Source organism: Lycorma delicatula, chromosome 13 (genome assembly GCF_047948215.1).
Source record: "Lycorma delicatula isolate Av1 chromosome 13, ASM4794821v1, whole genome shotgun sequence".
Lineage (NCBI taxonomy): Eukaryota > Metazoa > Arthropoda > Insecta > Hemiptera > Fulgoridae > Lycorma > Lycorma delicatula.
The window spans coordinates 42,707,786-42,721,144 of NC_134467.1; the positions used below are offsets into that span (position 1 = coordinate 42,707,786).

At 33.7% G+C, this 13,359-nt stretch overlaps 1 protein-coding gene across 1 annotated transcript in view; it reads right to left on the reverse strand.

Annotated features, from left to right (window-relative positions):
- LOC142334069 (uncharacterized) overlaps positions 1-13,359 on the reverse strand; it is an 86,690-nt gene that overhangs the window by 2,580 nt on the left and 70,751 nt on the right. The window contains exons 12-13 of the mRNA XM_075381736.1: positions 646-786; positions 295-435 (exon numbers count right to left, since the gene is read on the reverse strand). Coding sequence (XP_075237851.1) covers positions 295-435; positions 646-786 — 282 coding nt within the window. The remainder of the gene's footprint in view (positions 1-294; positions 436-645; positions 787-13,359) is intronic.

Here is a 13,359-nt window from a genome sequence, read left to right on the forward strand (position 1 = left end):
CAGTGACATTAGCAGCTGAGCAGATATACAAACATAAACTTTAAAAAAATTCCCTGTAAAACCATATCATTTTCTGTATTCAGATACACCAGTTTAATTTTTATAAGCTACCAAAAGTGTATATTTCAATTCTAATCACTCTGTATTACTACAGGTTGATAACCTGGAAATGTTTAGATTAAAAAAAACATGTGTAATTAAGAGTAAGAATTAAGCAAACAATCCAAATTATAACACTAATAAGTTAAATTAAAAACTATTGAACACATTATATTTTTAAATAAACAACTTTACCAATTCTTCCTGTTTAATTTGATATTGTTCTTCCTTTTTTATAAACATCAAATCTTCACAGTTACAGTTGTTATCTAAACTTAAAGGATCATTTTCTTCTTTTATAGGAAACACTGTGTATAATTTATTATGATCTATTCCCTGCAACAGAAAGATTTCATATACTACAGTAATATTAAAATAAGTTTCTGTTCTGAGTTAACCGCTAGACCAACCTGTTGGGCTAAATTATACAATAAGAATAGAAATTAGTCAATAACTAAGTGTCTTTTACATCAGCTACAAATGACTAACCAAAAACTACATTTTTCCCTCCCCCAGTGAAATTTTAATTATATTTCATTTACTTACACAATCATACTCCATGTCTTCATTATATTGTGAAAATAAACATTCTGTTTCATCAGGTATGCTTTCTTCTAATTCTGTTTTAACATCAATAGAAGTGTTTAATGGAACTTCATCAAAAAATGTATTATTAATGGATGCATTCATTTTCTGTAAAAAAATGAAAAAATAATAAAATAAAATAACAACCAAATTTTTGTTCACTTAAACCTGAAAAATACAAACAATAGCTACGCTGAATACAACTTTTCCACAGGTTTTGAGCTCTTAACACAGTAGCCTTCTTTTTTACCTTAATTATTTTACTTTTAAAAGGTATGATGGACTCTATAAAATTGTATTTTTCTAATAAAATGAAGAAACAAAAACCACAAAAAAGATAACAATAATATATAATTCATCACATTTAAATGGCTATATACAATAGTCCATAACTAAATGTAAAATGTAAATCTATTTGGTAGTTTTGTTTGCTTCCTTTAACATTAGGATTGCTAATATAAGAAATATATGGTCTATCCTAATAACATAAATTGGTTTAATCTTTTGAGTAATTTAAAAATCATCAGTCCAATTTAAAATGGCTACATATTTCATATACAAAGCAATTTACTAAGATGACAGATGTTAACTTGAGCATAAAGTATGAGAGAACATGTGAAAATTATGTAGTAGCATAAAAAAAAATCAATACCTAACTAAATTATTAAACATAATTCAATCAATTGATCAGTATTAATAATTTTTCTCTTTCATTTAACAAAATAAATAATACTTAATGTTAATTAATAAATATAGTTACAACGGAATACAAATTTAAAAAGAACAGGAATTCTACCACATATACATAATTTTTTTTTTATGAATAGACATAAATAAATAAAACTTCTGCATTGGTTTAGGTTTTACAGTTGACTAGTATAGATACTTATGTATTAACGCCACCGCAGCTACAGTTTTATTTAATATCTGATTGACAAGTAGGCAATCGGATTTTGGTGGAAAATGGGCCGATATAGAGTTTAACATAGATTCAAAACAGTCTCTTTATTAATTTTAATAAATGGTTATCTATAACCATTTATAAATATAATTTAACCAAACTTAACCTACGCTCGCTAACCCTTGACTAATTAACAGGAGTGTTTTGATTATTTAAATAATAAATAATTGCAATAATAACTGAAATTATTAAATAAATACTCCAAAAATTACCGTGTTAATTAGTCAAGGTTAGCGAGCGAAGCGAGCATAAATTAAGTTTGGTTAAATTATATTTATAAAATAAATAAAACCATTTATTATAATTAATAAAGAGACTGTTCATTTTCCACCGAAATCAGATTGATTACTTTCTTTTTAAATAAAGCTGTGGTGGCGTTAATACGTAAGTACCCTTGTGTACTACACAATAAACTACAATAATTCAACAAAGTGCTGACTGATCATATACGACACTATATCGTTAAAAAGTTATTTATATACTTACATAATATAATACAGTATGTATTAAAAACTATTAATCAATTTAAAACTGTACGATCGTAGCGTTAATTTTCTTATTACTCACTAGGGCCTTTATGATCGTTTGACCAGCTGGCTTTAGCCATCAGTTGAGTTGATTATTCTTTTCACATTATTGTAGCATGCAATAATTTTCATTCGTTGTTACTAACTCGTAAGGTGAACATCTTTTATATCTTAATACAATCACATCAGCATATATTCATAAGTAATTTCACACACTAATTCTATCATCACGCAGTATTATATTTTATAATTCAAGTAAATAAAATGGTTACAGTCTATTTATACATCAACAAATATTTTTATTTATTCAAACAGAATCCTAGAATATTTCTAGGAAGAATGTTAAATTATATATTACATATAATATTTAATGAGATTTTATTTATTTTTGTATTTTTATGTTCCTAGAAATGATAAAATTGTAAAAAAAAGAAAACAAAGCACTACTGAAGTTGTTTCATTTACAAAACAAGAAAATATTGCACAATGTATTAAACTAATTTCTATTTTCATTAAAACTTAAATGTAATGATGTATAAAAAATGTTTATCTTAATTTTTACAAATCAAAGAATCTGTAAATGAGAAGTTTTGAATTGGATGAATATTAAAAGTGGGATTAATATCAAAATAAAAAAAAAACTAATAGCTAAAAATTTTACAAAATTACCTGTTGATGCATACAGACTTACTAACATATACTGCCTACTGAAATAAATAATACAAATATTAAATCTAAAAAATATATAAATAACTTTATCAATGGTAAATTGGTTTTAATTAGCAAATTCATTAAACTTATAGTTGCTTTAATTTTTTTATGGAATCTGTAATAAAAAGATGATTGATGCATTTTGAAGATGTATGCACCAAAATAATGTGTAATCAATAACACCATCGCAATTAAAAAAGAGTATAAGTAACTCGACAATTTATTTTATTAATACAAAGTTACAAACTGGCATAAAAATTACAATGAAAAGCAAAAAATTGAAAGTTCTTCTTTTCTAAACGTCATAAAATCAAAACGTGGTTGACAGTAATTCTATTCTAATCCATAATGAATTCCTCGCACTAATTACTCCAATATCTTTAAAAAAACTTTTTGATGTATATATACATCCTGTTATAGGGATTGCCAAATTTCAATTAAAAAATCTACAATTTTTACATTCACTAACTTATTTTTTAATGTTTTAGTAATACACTTACTTTAAGAGGAAGAAGAGAATAATCTGCTATCCTTGGACTTGCTATCTCCTACATTTCTGGGTTAAATTAATACCTGTATATAAATAATACTGACATAGCACGGTTATTCGAACGGGCCTGACTTATCTCATGACAAATAGGTAGTTCATACCTTGTTTGGTTGATATCATCAATACAAAAATTTTATAACATAAATACTTACAAACGTAATCTAATAAGTTAAAGGATAACCCGCAAATAAACAATTACAAATTAATGACAATGCACTCGTTGTACAAAAAAAAAACAGTTGAAAATAAACACATAACGATCTACTTAAACATGAACTGTCACAGCAATGAAAACACTATCAGTGATGCCAATATACCTCAATGCAAATTAAAACAAACACCAGTTAACAATAATTTGACGTACATTTGACTACATGACGTAGTGTTTAAAAAATCGACGACAGTAAATTTTAATACACAGAATAAAATCCAGCACAGACAATGTTTAAAATTTCTGTAACTTGCCCTGTATTTAAGTTGTACTTTTACTTTTCAGAAAAATAATTTTTCTTTCTTCTCCATGTACAAAGTAAAGTAAAAGATTATCCATGTAGAGTAAAACCAGTATATCCAATTTTTAACTAATTTACGCTTAATGGGATTTCTGAATAAAAATATTTTTTTACATCTGAATTCCTTTAATAGTCTGAGAATTACTTTTGGCTGTCGACATGAACTGGTAAAGATTATCAATAATCTGTTCCTCATGACTCTGGGAAGTTAGGAGGAATATAGCGAGTCTTTATAATAATGACTGACTATCCGTGTATTAACAACATTTCGTTAGAATTACGTCTAGTATCTCGGTCATGACGAGTAGGACATAAATTTTAGTACGTACTTTGCTTCTAACGGTTTGGTCAGCGCGTTTGACCTTTCTTCTTGCAACGTTATCCAAATCTTTCTATCCTGATTGAACAAGCTCCGTTATAGCTGCTGTACTGTAATGAAGAGACTCCAAAATTGCTTTAATTTTTTTTATATTTAAATTACTCTTTTATCAGTTTAACATATACAACAGATATTTAAGCAACATTAATCATATCAGAATAACTGAATAGCACCGCAAGTTCAAAGTGCAATCCTGCATTTAGAATTTTACTGTCAATTTCGACCCGACCGATTCTCCGTTATTTGTCATTACCGAATTAAATCATGCACTTGAACTAATAATGCTTTCATGAAATCTATTCTCCATTTAAGTATACATCAGTACGTTAGATCACAATACATACAGTTTTATTGGAGGTACATTTTACAAAAGCTTTTTCTAAGATAAATATTAAGCTAATTATTTTACGTTTTTTGTTAATATTATTTTAAAAATAATATTTATTATATGATAAATTTTTAAATAATTAGCTTAATATTCGATGTATACTTAAAATGGAGTTCTAATTTTAATGAAAACTTAGTTATGTGCATGATTAAATTCAGTGGTGAGAGATAATGGAGAAGATCCTTTCAGCAAGCAGTCTTCACAACATAAGGGTTAAACTGATGATTACCTTATTATTTATTGCAGTTATACCTGCGATACAAAAAGTGTTTGCACACGAACAAAACTTAATGTAGCTCTATACTTACTGCCAGTGAAAAATTAGTAATATGTTATTAATAGACTACTCTTAAGATGCCAAAACTTTTTAGATTTAGATGTATAAATTTTCTCAATTTCCCATCTCCATGACATTGCATACAAATTGCTAGTTCAAATGATTTTATATCAGGTCAAACGCCTTTATCACACATGCTCAAAGGCCTCCCCACGTCTAAAAGCATCAAACTATGCTCAGAACAATTGAGAAACACGGCATGGTATCAATTATGAGCCAAGGATCACTGACAAGGATATTCTTCAGTCTTGATGTGTGTAAAGAACACACTACCTGTTTGCCATTCTATCTAAAATCAAATGCAATTTAAAAATAACAAAAACAACTTGGTTCAATGTAAAACAAAATTTAAGCTAATGAAATAAACATTTATGTTTGTGATTCTGAATGCTAATTAATCAATTTATTTTATTATGTACTAAAAATACAGTAATTTCAATATACATACTTTTAGATTGTTGATTACAATAGTCTAACTTTTGAAAATAATTAGTTATTTATAATAACTATTTTAGTTAATAATAGTTAGTCAGTTTAGTTAATAATAAATCAAGTCACCTTGATTATTATTATCTGAATTATAGATTAAGATTTTAATTAAAACTGTATTAGCGGAACTCTGAAAATATAACTACAAAAAAATAATGGAAAATTTAAATAAATGTTTAAAAACTAAGTTAGTACATAAATTAAGTTTTTTGAAGGCTTAAATCCTCAATAACTACTCTTGAGATGATAATAGAAAAATTAAAAAGGAGTTAAAATGACTTCCAAATTCTTAAAAGTCATCATAAGGCTGTAGCTGTTTCTGTTGTTTCAGGTAGCACTAGCTTCTTACAGACTTCTGGTTTTCTGAAGCAGTTACTAACATAACAGTACCTTTTACTTTCCGTTTAGATAGCGCTATAGAAAGAAAAGTATTGTAATTAGTTCAATTTGTGCATATGCGGTTTTCAACATATCTTGATGTTTTGGTATCTAAGGAACCCAAAAAACCAGATGGCTAGAAAAGATTCGCTTATTTTTTGCATAAATTTAAATTTAGAGATTGTGTCTGTAAGAGTGAGTTTATTAAGGTTTAATGTTTTCTGGTCAACCCCATAGGCCAGAAAATACACGTACTCAAGTTCGATACATGAATTGGTCGAGTTAGGACGTGTTTTACTGCTCCAGCCATACTAGTATTTAGTTTGGAATTAATTCATTCATTAGTTAGTTTTATTTTCCTCCAATTAGGAAAGGTTTTGTAAGTTGTTTTGTTAATAACTAGGAATTTATTTTGGTAAAATTAATTATTTTTATTTATTTTAGCTTGGGTATCTTAGGCTATCTGGAACATAGGTTATCAGGTGTTATTTTTTATTAAATTCCACCTCATTTTGGTGGGTTTTTATCAGTGTTGTGTTTTATTAAGTGTTTAAGCGTGTTGTTTATTTGTGATTTCTTGGAAATTATTATAATTCCTAATAGTTTTTTAATTCAGTGCATAATTTGTTTACCATAGTAACGGCCGTAGATCTCTCGAAGTCAAGAAGTCTAAGGTTCAATTCCTAGTAAAGGCACATACTTTTATATGGATTTGAATGCTAGGTTCGTTGGTGATTGGGTTTCAATTAACCGCACATCTCAGGAATGGTCGAACTAAGACTATACAAGACTACGGTTCAGTTACGTACAGTTTTACATATCATCCTCATTCATTCTCTGAAGTAATACCTTACACGGTGGTTCCGGAGGCTGAACAGAAAAAAAAACACAAAGTAAAGGTTGCCATCTTGTTGTATTGTGATCAGTAACTGTGTTTTCGCGCCGACTTATTGCCTTGTCCTGTCTCGTTTTACTGTTTACGTTTGCTCTGATTGGATGCTTGTTCATTCGTTGTAAACAACTACTACGTTATTTAGTTGGCTATTTACCGTTTATAATTTATTTTTAACGTAATTAGTGTGTGTTATGTCAGGAAAAGAGAAACGGGATAGGCCCAAGCGGGCAATCAGCCTATTCCTGTCGGTGAGTTATTAACTGAGGTGCGAGTTGATGATTCGTCCTCAGGAGAGGAGGAACCGAAGGCTGGAGTGTCCGATGTTTCGACTCGATTGGTTGAACTTATTGGTGAATTTCGTAAGGTTCTTGGCTGTCAAGAGTTCTGCTCCACTTCTGCGTGAGTTTAATGAACGGTATGATACGCTCATGCAATCTTTGGACAGTTCTAAAAGTGGAGCCATTGGGTTACCATTGGGTTCACGAAAACTGGTTTCCTCTGAGTTAAGTGATTTTAAATCATTTTTCGTGGTTCTAGTTGAGGGGTATAAGACATTAGCTGCAAGGTCTGCTGAAGTGATAGGTCATAGTAAAGTTCAGTTCCCGTTGTTGTGCCTCAGCGTAAGCCTTATGCTTAGGTATTATGAGAAAAGCGGGAGGTCAGTTTGAACCGAAAGCAACCGGAGGTAGTTTTCGTAAATTTAAAAGAGGGGGTTTCTGGTAAGTCAAACAAGGATATAAAGGACGAATTTCAGGTCGTCCTTAGAGAAAAGAAGTCAAGCCTGAAAATACGAAACATTCGTGAAACTAAAAAGGGGTTAGTCGTCGTAGCAGAAGATAAGCAGACAATTAAAGTTATTTCAGAATCCTTCAAAGTCAGGAAAACCGACATGAAAGTCGACCCAAAACGAAGGAGGTCTTTGTTTATGACATATACAGGCGTTTATCTGAGGATGAGTTGATGATTCTAATACGTAAACAAAATACTCCGATGACAGAAATGATGAAATTCAACTGCCGATTACTGTTTAAAATGGGTAGGCACGAGGACGAGCACTACCACGGCGTGTTTGAGTTAAGTCCTAAATTCTGGAAACGCTTTGTTGCTGAAGATAGGCTGTTTGTCGACTTCTCTTCTTGCAAGGTCAAGGACTATTTAGATGTCTAGTATTGCTTTAAATGCTGCCAGTATGAACACTGTAAGCAACTGGCGGCAGTGTGCGCTCATTGCGGAGAGGAGGAACACCAGCGTGTTGAATGTACCAAAACATTAGAGGGTTCTGCGCGTGCAAACTGTAAGCGCGCAAATAAGGACTCAAAGCACGCTGTGTGTAATAAGGGTAGTGGTTTTTATCTGAGGACTCGATATGTATATGACGTTTTTGGCGTTACATGGTTAAATTCGGTCAGTTAAATGCACAGCGTGCTTACGTCGCACAGATAGAACTAGGTGAGATTGCTCTTCGTAGGGGTTTGGATGTTGTTCTTCAGCATCCACATCTTGTGTCTGCCAGGTTTTTCTCATTATTGGAAACGATTCTACTGTGGTTCTGCTAGTATGTTCGCTGTTGTGTGCAGAAAGGAGATAGATTGTGTCTTCTTGCGAAAGATCTCAGATAATCATCATGTTGTTGTTCGCGTAGATGTTCAAATTTTGCATCTGTATGTGGCAAGTTCAAATTTTCAGTTCAGGAATCCTGCTGATCGTCATCTTGAAGTCTGAGATTAAATTCTTAGATTCTCTGGTCATAGTTCAATCCTTCTTGGACCGAATGTTAACGCTAAGTCACTGTTGTGGCATAACGGATTCATTTATGAACGGTGAATTGTTTGAGGGCTTTTTAACCCATCATGACTTATAGGTGTTTAATATGCCTGGAGAGTTGTCCACTTACTTTGGTATGGTAGATGGACATCGGTTGTTGGGTGGAATGAACATCTATGACATCATTGGTAGGTTTATTCCTGCCAATGTTACTGACTGGAAAGTGGTTGATGATTGCTCAAGTGATCATCTAGCGATTGTTTATGAGATTGCTGGTGGTTCGAGTGATGGTTACCAATGTAACGTTCCGGTTCAGCAGAGTCGTTTCTCTACATATATCCAGAAAACACCCTGACTAGAAGAGGTTTGTTGGTTTCTTGTCGGCCAGGCTTCGTGTTCTTGATCGGAGTCTGGAGAAGGACTTGGCACTTAGGTTGTCAGCAGCTTTCATTGATGCTGCTGAATATTTGATTCCCAGAAGTTTAGGTTGAGAGAGGACTGCTCTATGGTGGAATAAAGGATTAACAAGTCTGGAACAGGCTGTCTGTTGTTTACGGAGAGCGTCTCAGCGTGAGAATGATGCAGAAAGGCGGGCAGTCCTGGTTGCAGAGTACAGAGATCGAAGATCTCATTATTTTCTTAAGGTCTGCGCGGCGAAGAGGAATTCCTGGTGTTCCTTTGTTAGTGAACAGGGGAAAAAGGATCCCTGGGTATAGGGGTATATAGAGTGTATAGGGTTTTAGGACACAGAAAGGATGTTCTTCTGTTTGCTCTTTCGACTCTGCATGGCGTAATATCAGATGTATCAGAAATTTTACGCAGACTATTACACGATTTGTGCCTGACGACAACATAGTGGGGAGACCGCATACCATCTGCGAGTGAGGCGTGAGGTCGCTTTATTTCGCTTGGTATATTGCCTTTGAATTGCTGAGGAAGAAGTACGTCAGGCTATTTGTAGTTTAGGCAGAGGTAAGGCCCGGAGCTTTGACGATAACGGTAGAGCTCCTTGTTCGCTCGGTAGGTGTAAATGTGAGAACTATCACACGGGTGTTTAATAAATTGTTGTTTGGCGGGTGCTTCCCTGTATGTTGGAGGAAAGAGATTGTTAAATTGTTATTTAAAGGAAGCGACAAGGATCCCACTGTTAGTTCGTCTTACAGGCCCCTGACGCTGCTGCCGGTTATTGGTAAATTCTTTGAGAAGTTCTTTTATCTTCGTATAAATGAGAGACTGACAGCGCGTGGGTTATTGATGGAAAACCAATATGGGTCTCGTCCCGGAAAAGATATCGAGGGAGGCACACTCCATATGATGAGTGTGCTATCGACGACCGCGGCAGAATATGTCTTGGGAATTTTTCTGGACATTTCCGGTGCTTTTAATAATCTGCGGTGGCCTTCACCTATTTACCAACTGTTCAGCAATTGATTGTATTGAAAGCGAATTACTGTTACTGCAATACTATTTCAGTTATAGCGATGTGTTGCTCGGCGAGGGTAATCATGCGGTTGGTAAGACATTGTCTAAGGGTTGTCTCCAAGGCAGTATGTTGGGTCCTGTGTTGTGGGTGGTCGAGTTTGATTCTCTTTGCGGCTGAGATTGTCCAGTGGGTGTTGCATGGTGGCTTATGCCGACAACAGGCTTCTGTTGATCGAAGGATGCTCGCGGAGGGAGATTGAGCTCAGGGCCACTCGTCCATGGAGAATATTGGAGCTGCGGAGTCATCAATACAAGATAACGTTCGGCCCGGATAAGACCACTATGATGTTCCTCAACGGCTGTTTGGCTTTGAGTCGGCAAGCCCGCCTTTCGATGGCAGGTCAACGTATTAAATATGTTTAGGCTTAGAAGTACTTTGGGGTGTTTCTGGATGAGAAGTTGCAATTCAAAAAGCATTTTTAATACGTCACGGAGAAGGTTTGTAGTGCCTTCTTCGAAATTCGACGTGTGGTCAATCTTGATTGGGAGTCTAAATTTTAAGACCATGAACATGCTGTACAAATCCATATGTGAGGCTATTATGCTGTATGCAGCGACTGTTTGAGCGGGGAGGCTAAGATTTCAAAGTTACCGGAATATTTTACTGAGGGCCCAACGACTTACGGGTTACGACGGTAACGGGACAGTTACCGAACTATTTCATGAGAGGCGATCTTGGTGATTGCGGGAGTGAAACCAATCGATATTCTTGCAGTAGAAAGCAGGCACGTTATGCTGCTAGGAAGTTGGGTTAGTTGACTTCCGAAAAGATCCGGGAAATCGAGCGGCATAGATTTAATTTATGGCAAGCTAGGTGGGATGAGACACAGAAGACGGACGGTATACGCACGACCTCTTCTCAGATATTAGGTGTTTTCGGCGTGCCTCCTAGATTTCCTCAAACAAATACATCACAGTTTCTTTTGGGACACGGTGCTTTTCAGGGCAAGCTGGCGAGATTCGGCCTGGTTGATACGGGTATATGCCCGCAGTAGGGGGTGTTAGATAATGCTTTTCATGTGCTATATAAGTGCTTGAAATATCATAACGGGATCATTTATTGACTGGACATTCTTGGGTCAGTGCTGAATTTGCATCCAACCAGGCCAAATGGACTATAGTTAAGGAATTCATGATTTGTATTGCAAAAGAAAGGATAGCAAAGGGGGTTTAGTTCCGACTGGGCTTCCTTTGTCTCTTTTGTTTTCATTATTCTTTTTTTTTTGTTAATTCTTCACTAATTATATTATGGTTTTAGTTCAAGTTTAAGTTGTTTGGACTCACTTTTACTTTCTCGGGTAGGTGTAGGTAATTTCAATTCCTTCACTTAAAAATTGCAGATTGAATCTTCTGTAGGACTAACTGAGATGTGTTTTGTTTCTATGTGTCCAACTTTGTTATAACTACACCGATAGGAATGTTACTTGTGGCATTCGCATTGGTGGCATCCTGGTCGAGGCAAGACTGCAATATGCCTGCTGTCAAGGTTTTTGAAGATGACCTCCAGTAAAGCCCATCAGGGCTAGGTATGGAGGTATTAACCCACCGGGTTGGTCTAGTGGTGAATGCGTCTTCCCAAATCGGCTGATTTGGAAGCCAAGAGTTCCAGCGTTCAAGTCCTAGTAAAGCCAGTTATTTTTACACGGATTTGAATACTAGATCGTGGATACCGGTGTTCTTTGGTGGTTGGGTTTCAATTAACCACACATCTCAGGAATAGTCGAACTGAGAATGTACAAGGCTACACTTCATTTACACTGATACATATCATCCTCTGAAGTATTATCTAAACGGTAGTTACCGGAGGCTAAACAGGAAAAAGAAAAAGGTATGGAGGGGGTAGTGTGGCGACCGTTAATGTCACATGGTGGATGACCACCATGACGGGGTTGACCATCCTGATCCCTTTGGGATCAGAATGGTCAACCCTGTATTCTCTCAAAGTTTGAAAAAGTCTCTCTGCTTTCTTAAAGTTGATAAAAAATAGGTTTGTTCCTGAATATAGAGTATTTTAGAATCAAGTACAAACTTTATATTTGTTCTGGATATGATTGTCCCTTTTGAAAGCCTGCTTTGATTCTCTCCTATTTTATGATCTATTTGAGGATCTAATCTATTCAATAGAATTTTGAAGCCGCACAATAGATTAATTCATATCTATTTGTTTGTCATTAATTTTTATTTGGAATGTTATCGTTTTGTTTACTTTTAACTATACATTTTTTTTTTTTTCATTTTAAGAAGTAGACCAGGTATTACTATAGTATGACTTTTATAATCTAACTTAAAATTAAGTAAGTTTATAATTCAAAATGCAACATTATTATTTTAAATGATAACAGTTAGTTGGTTCAGTAAATTTTTACAAATTACTACTGATTATGTGTTACAAACTGTCACAGTTGTTCTAGAATATTTTCAAGTACATTATTACATAATTTATATAGTCTGTAAAAGTGTACACACACAGAGAGAGAGAGAGAGAGAGAAACACTGATTATCTGGAATGACCTTTTGCAGGAGTGAATTCGGAAAATCAGAAATAAGGATAATTATAAAATTAAAAAAGCTGTATCACAGAAATTAATTAAAAGTACATATTCTAATGTTACATCGGAATCAAATTTAATAAAACGATGCAAATATTAAAAAAATAAATGTTTTCAATAAAATTAAAAACATTCTCAGAACATTACATACAATGTAATATCATGTACAAACAGAAATATATGTTACCTTAATTTTATGAGCTCACGTGACATTAAGTATTAACAAAAATAGCTCCAAGGTGTAATGGGGAACCTGCTTGGGTTAGGCCTATAAATATACTGACTTCATGAAGATTATGGTAATTAGCAATAAGGCATGATTGTATGGATAAGGCTCAGAAACAAAGGCTTAACAAAGAAAGCAAGAAAAGTAAAGAGCAATTTCAAAAATATAACATCTTTTTGCTGGGATTTTATAACGCAGAGATGTTTATTACAAAGAAAATATTCATTAATAGTATTACAAAGAAACTCCAGTGCTTCAGTGATACAAATCATTACAAGAAACTGGAATTCAGTTTACTATATTATGACAATGCTCCTGTCCATTCCTTATTTCCAGTTCATGATTTCTTTGCCTAAAGAATTCTTAGGTTTTCTGGGCTCTTTACTTTCAGATATGATACCTGATTCTTCTCCAATGTAAAGAACCCTATGAAAGTGTCCCAATTTGAGAGCTGAGAAGACAAAAGTAGAATGTGACAGCGCAATTGACAACCTTACCAAAAGAGAACTTCCAGCAGTGGAAGAAGT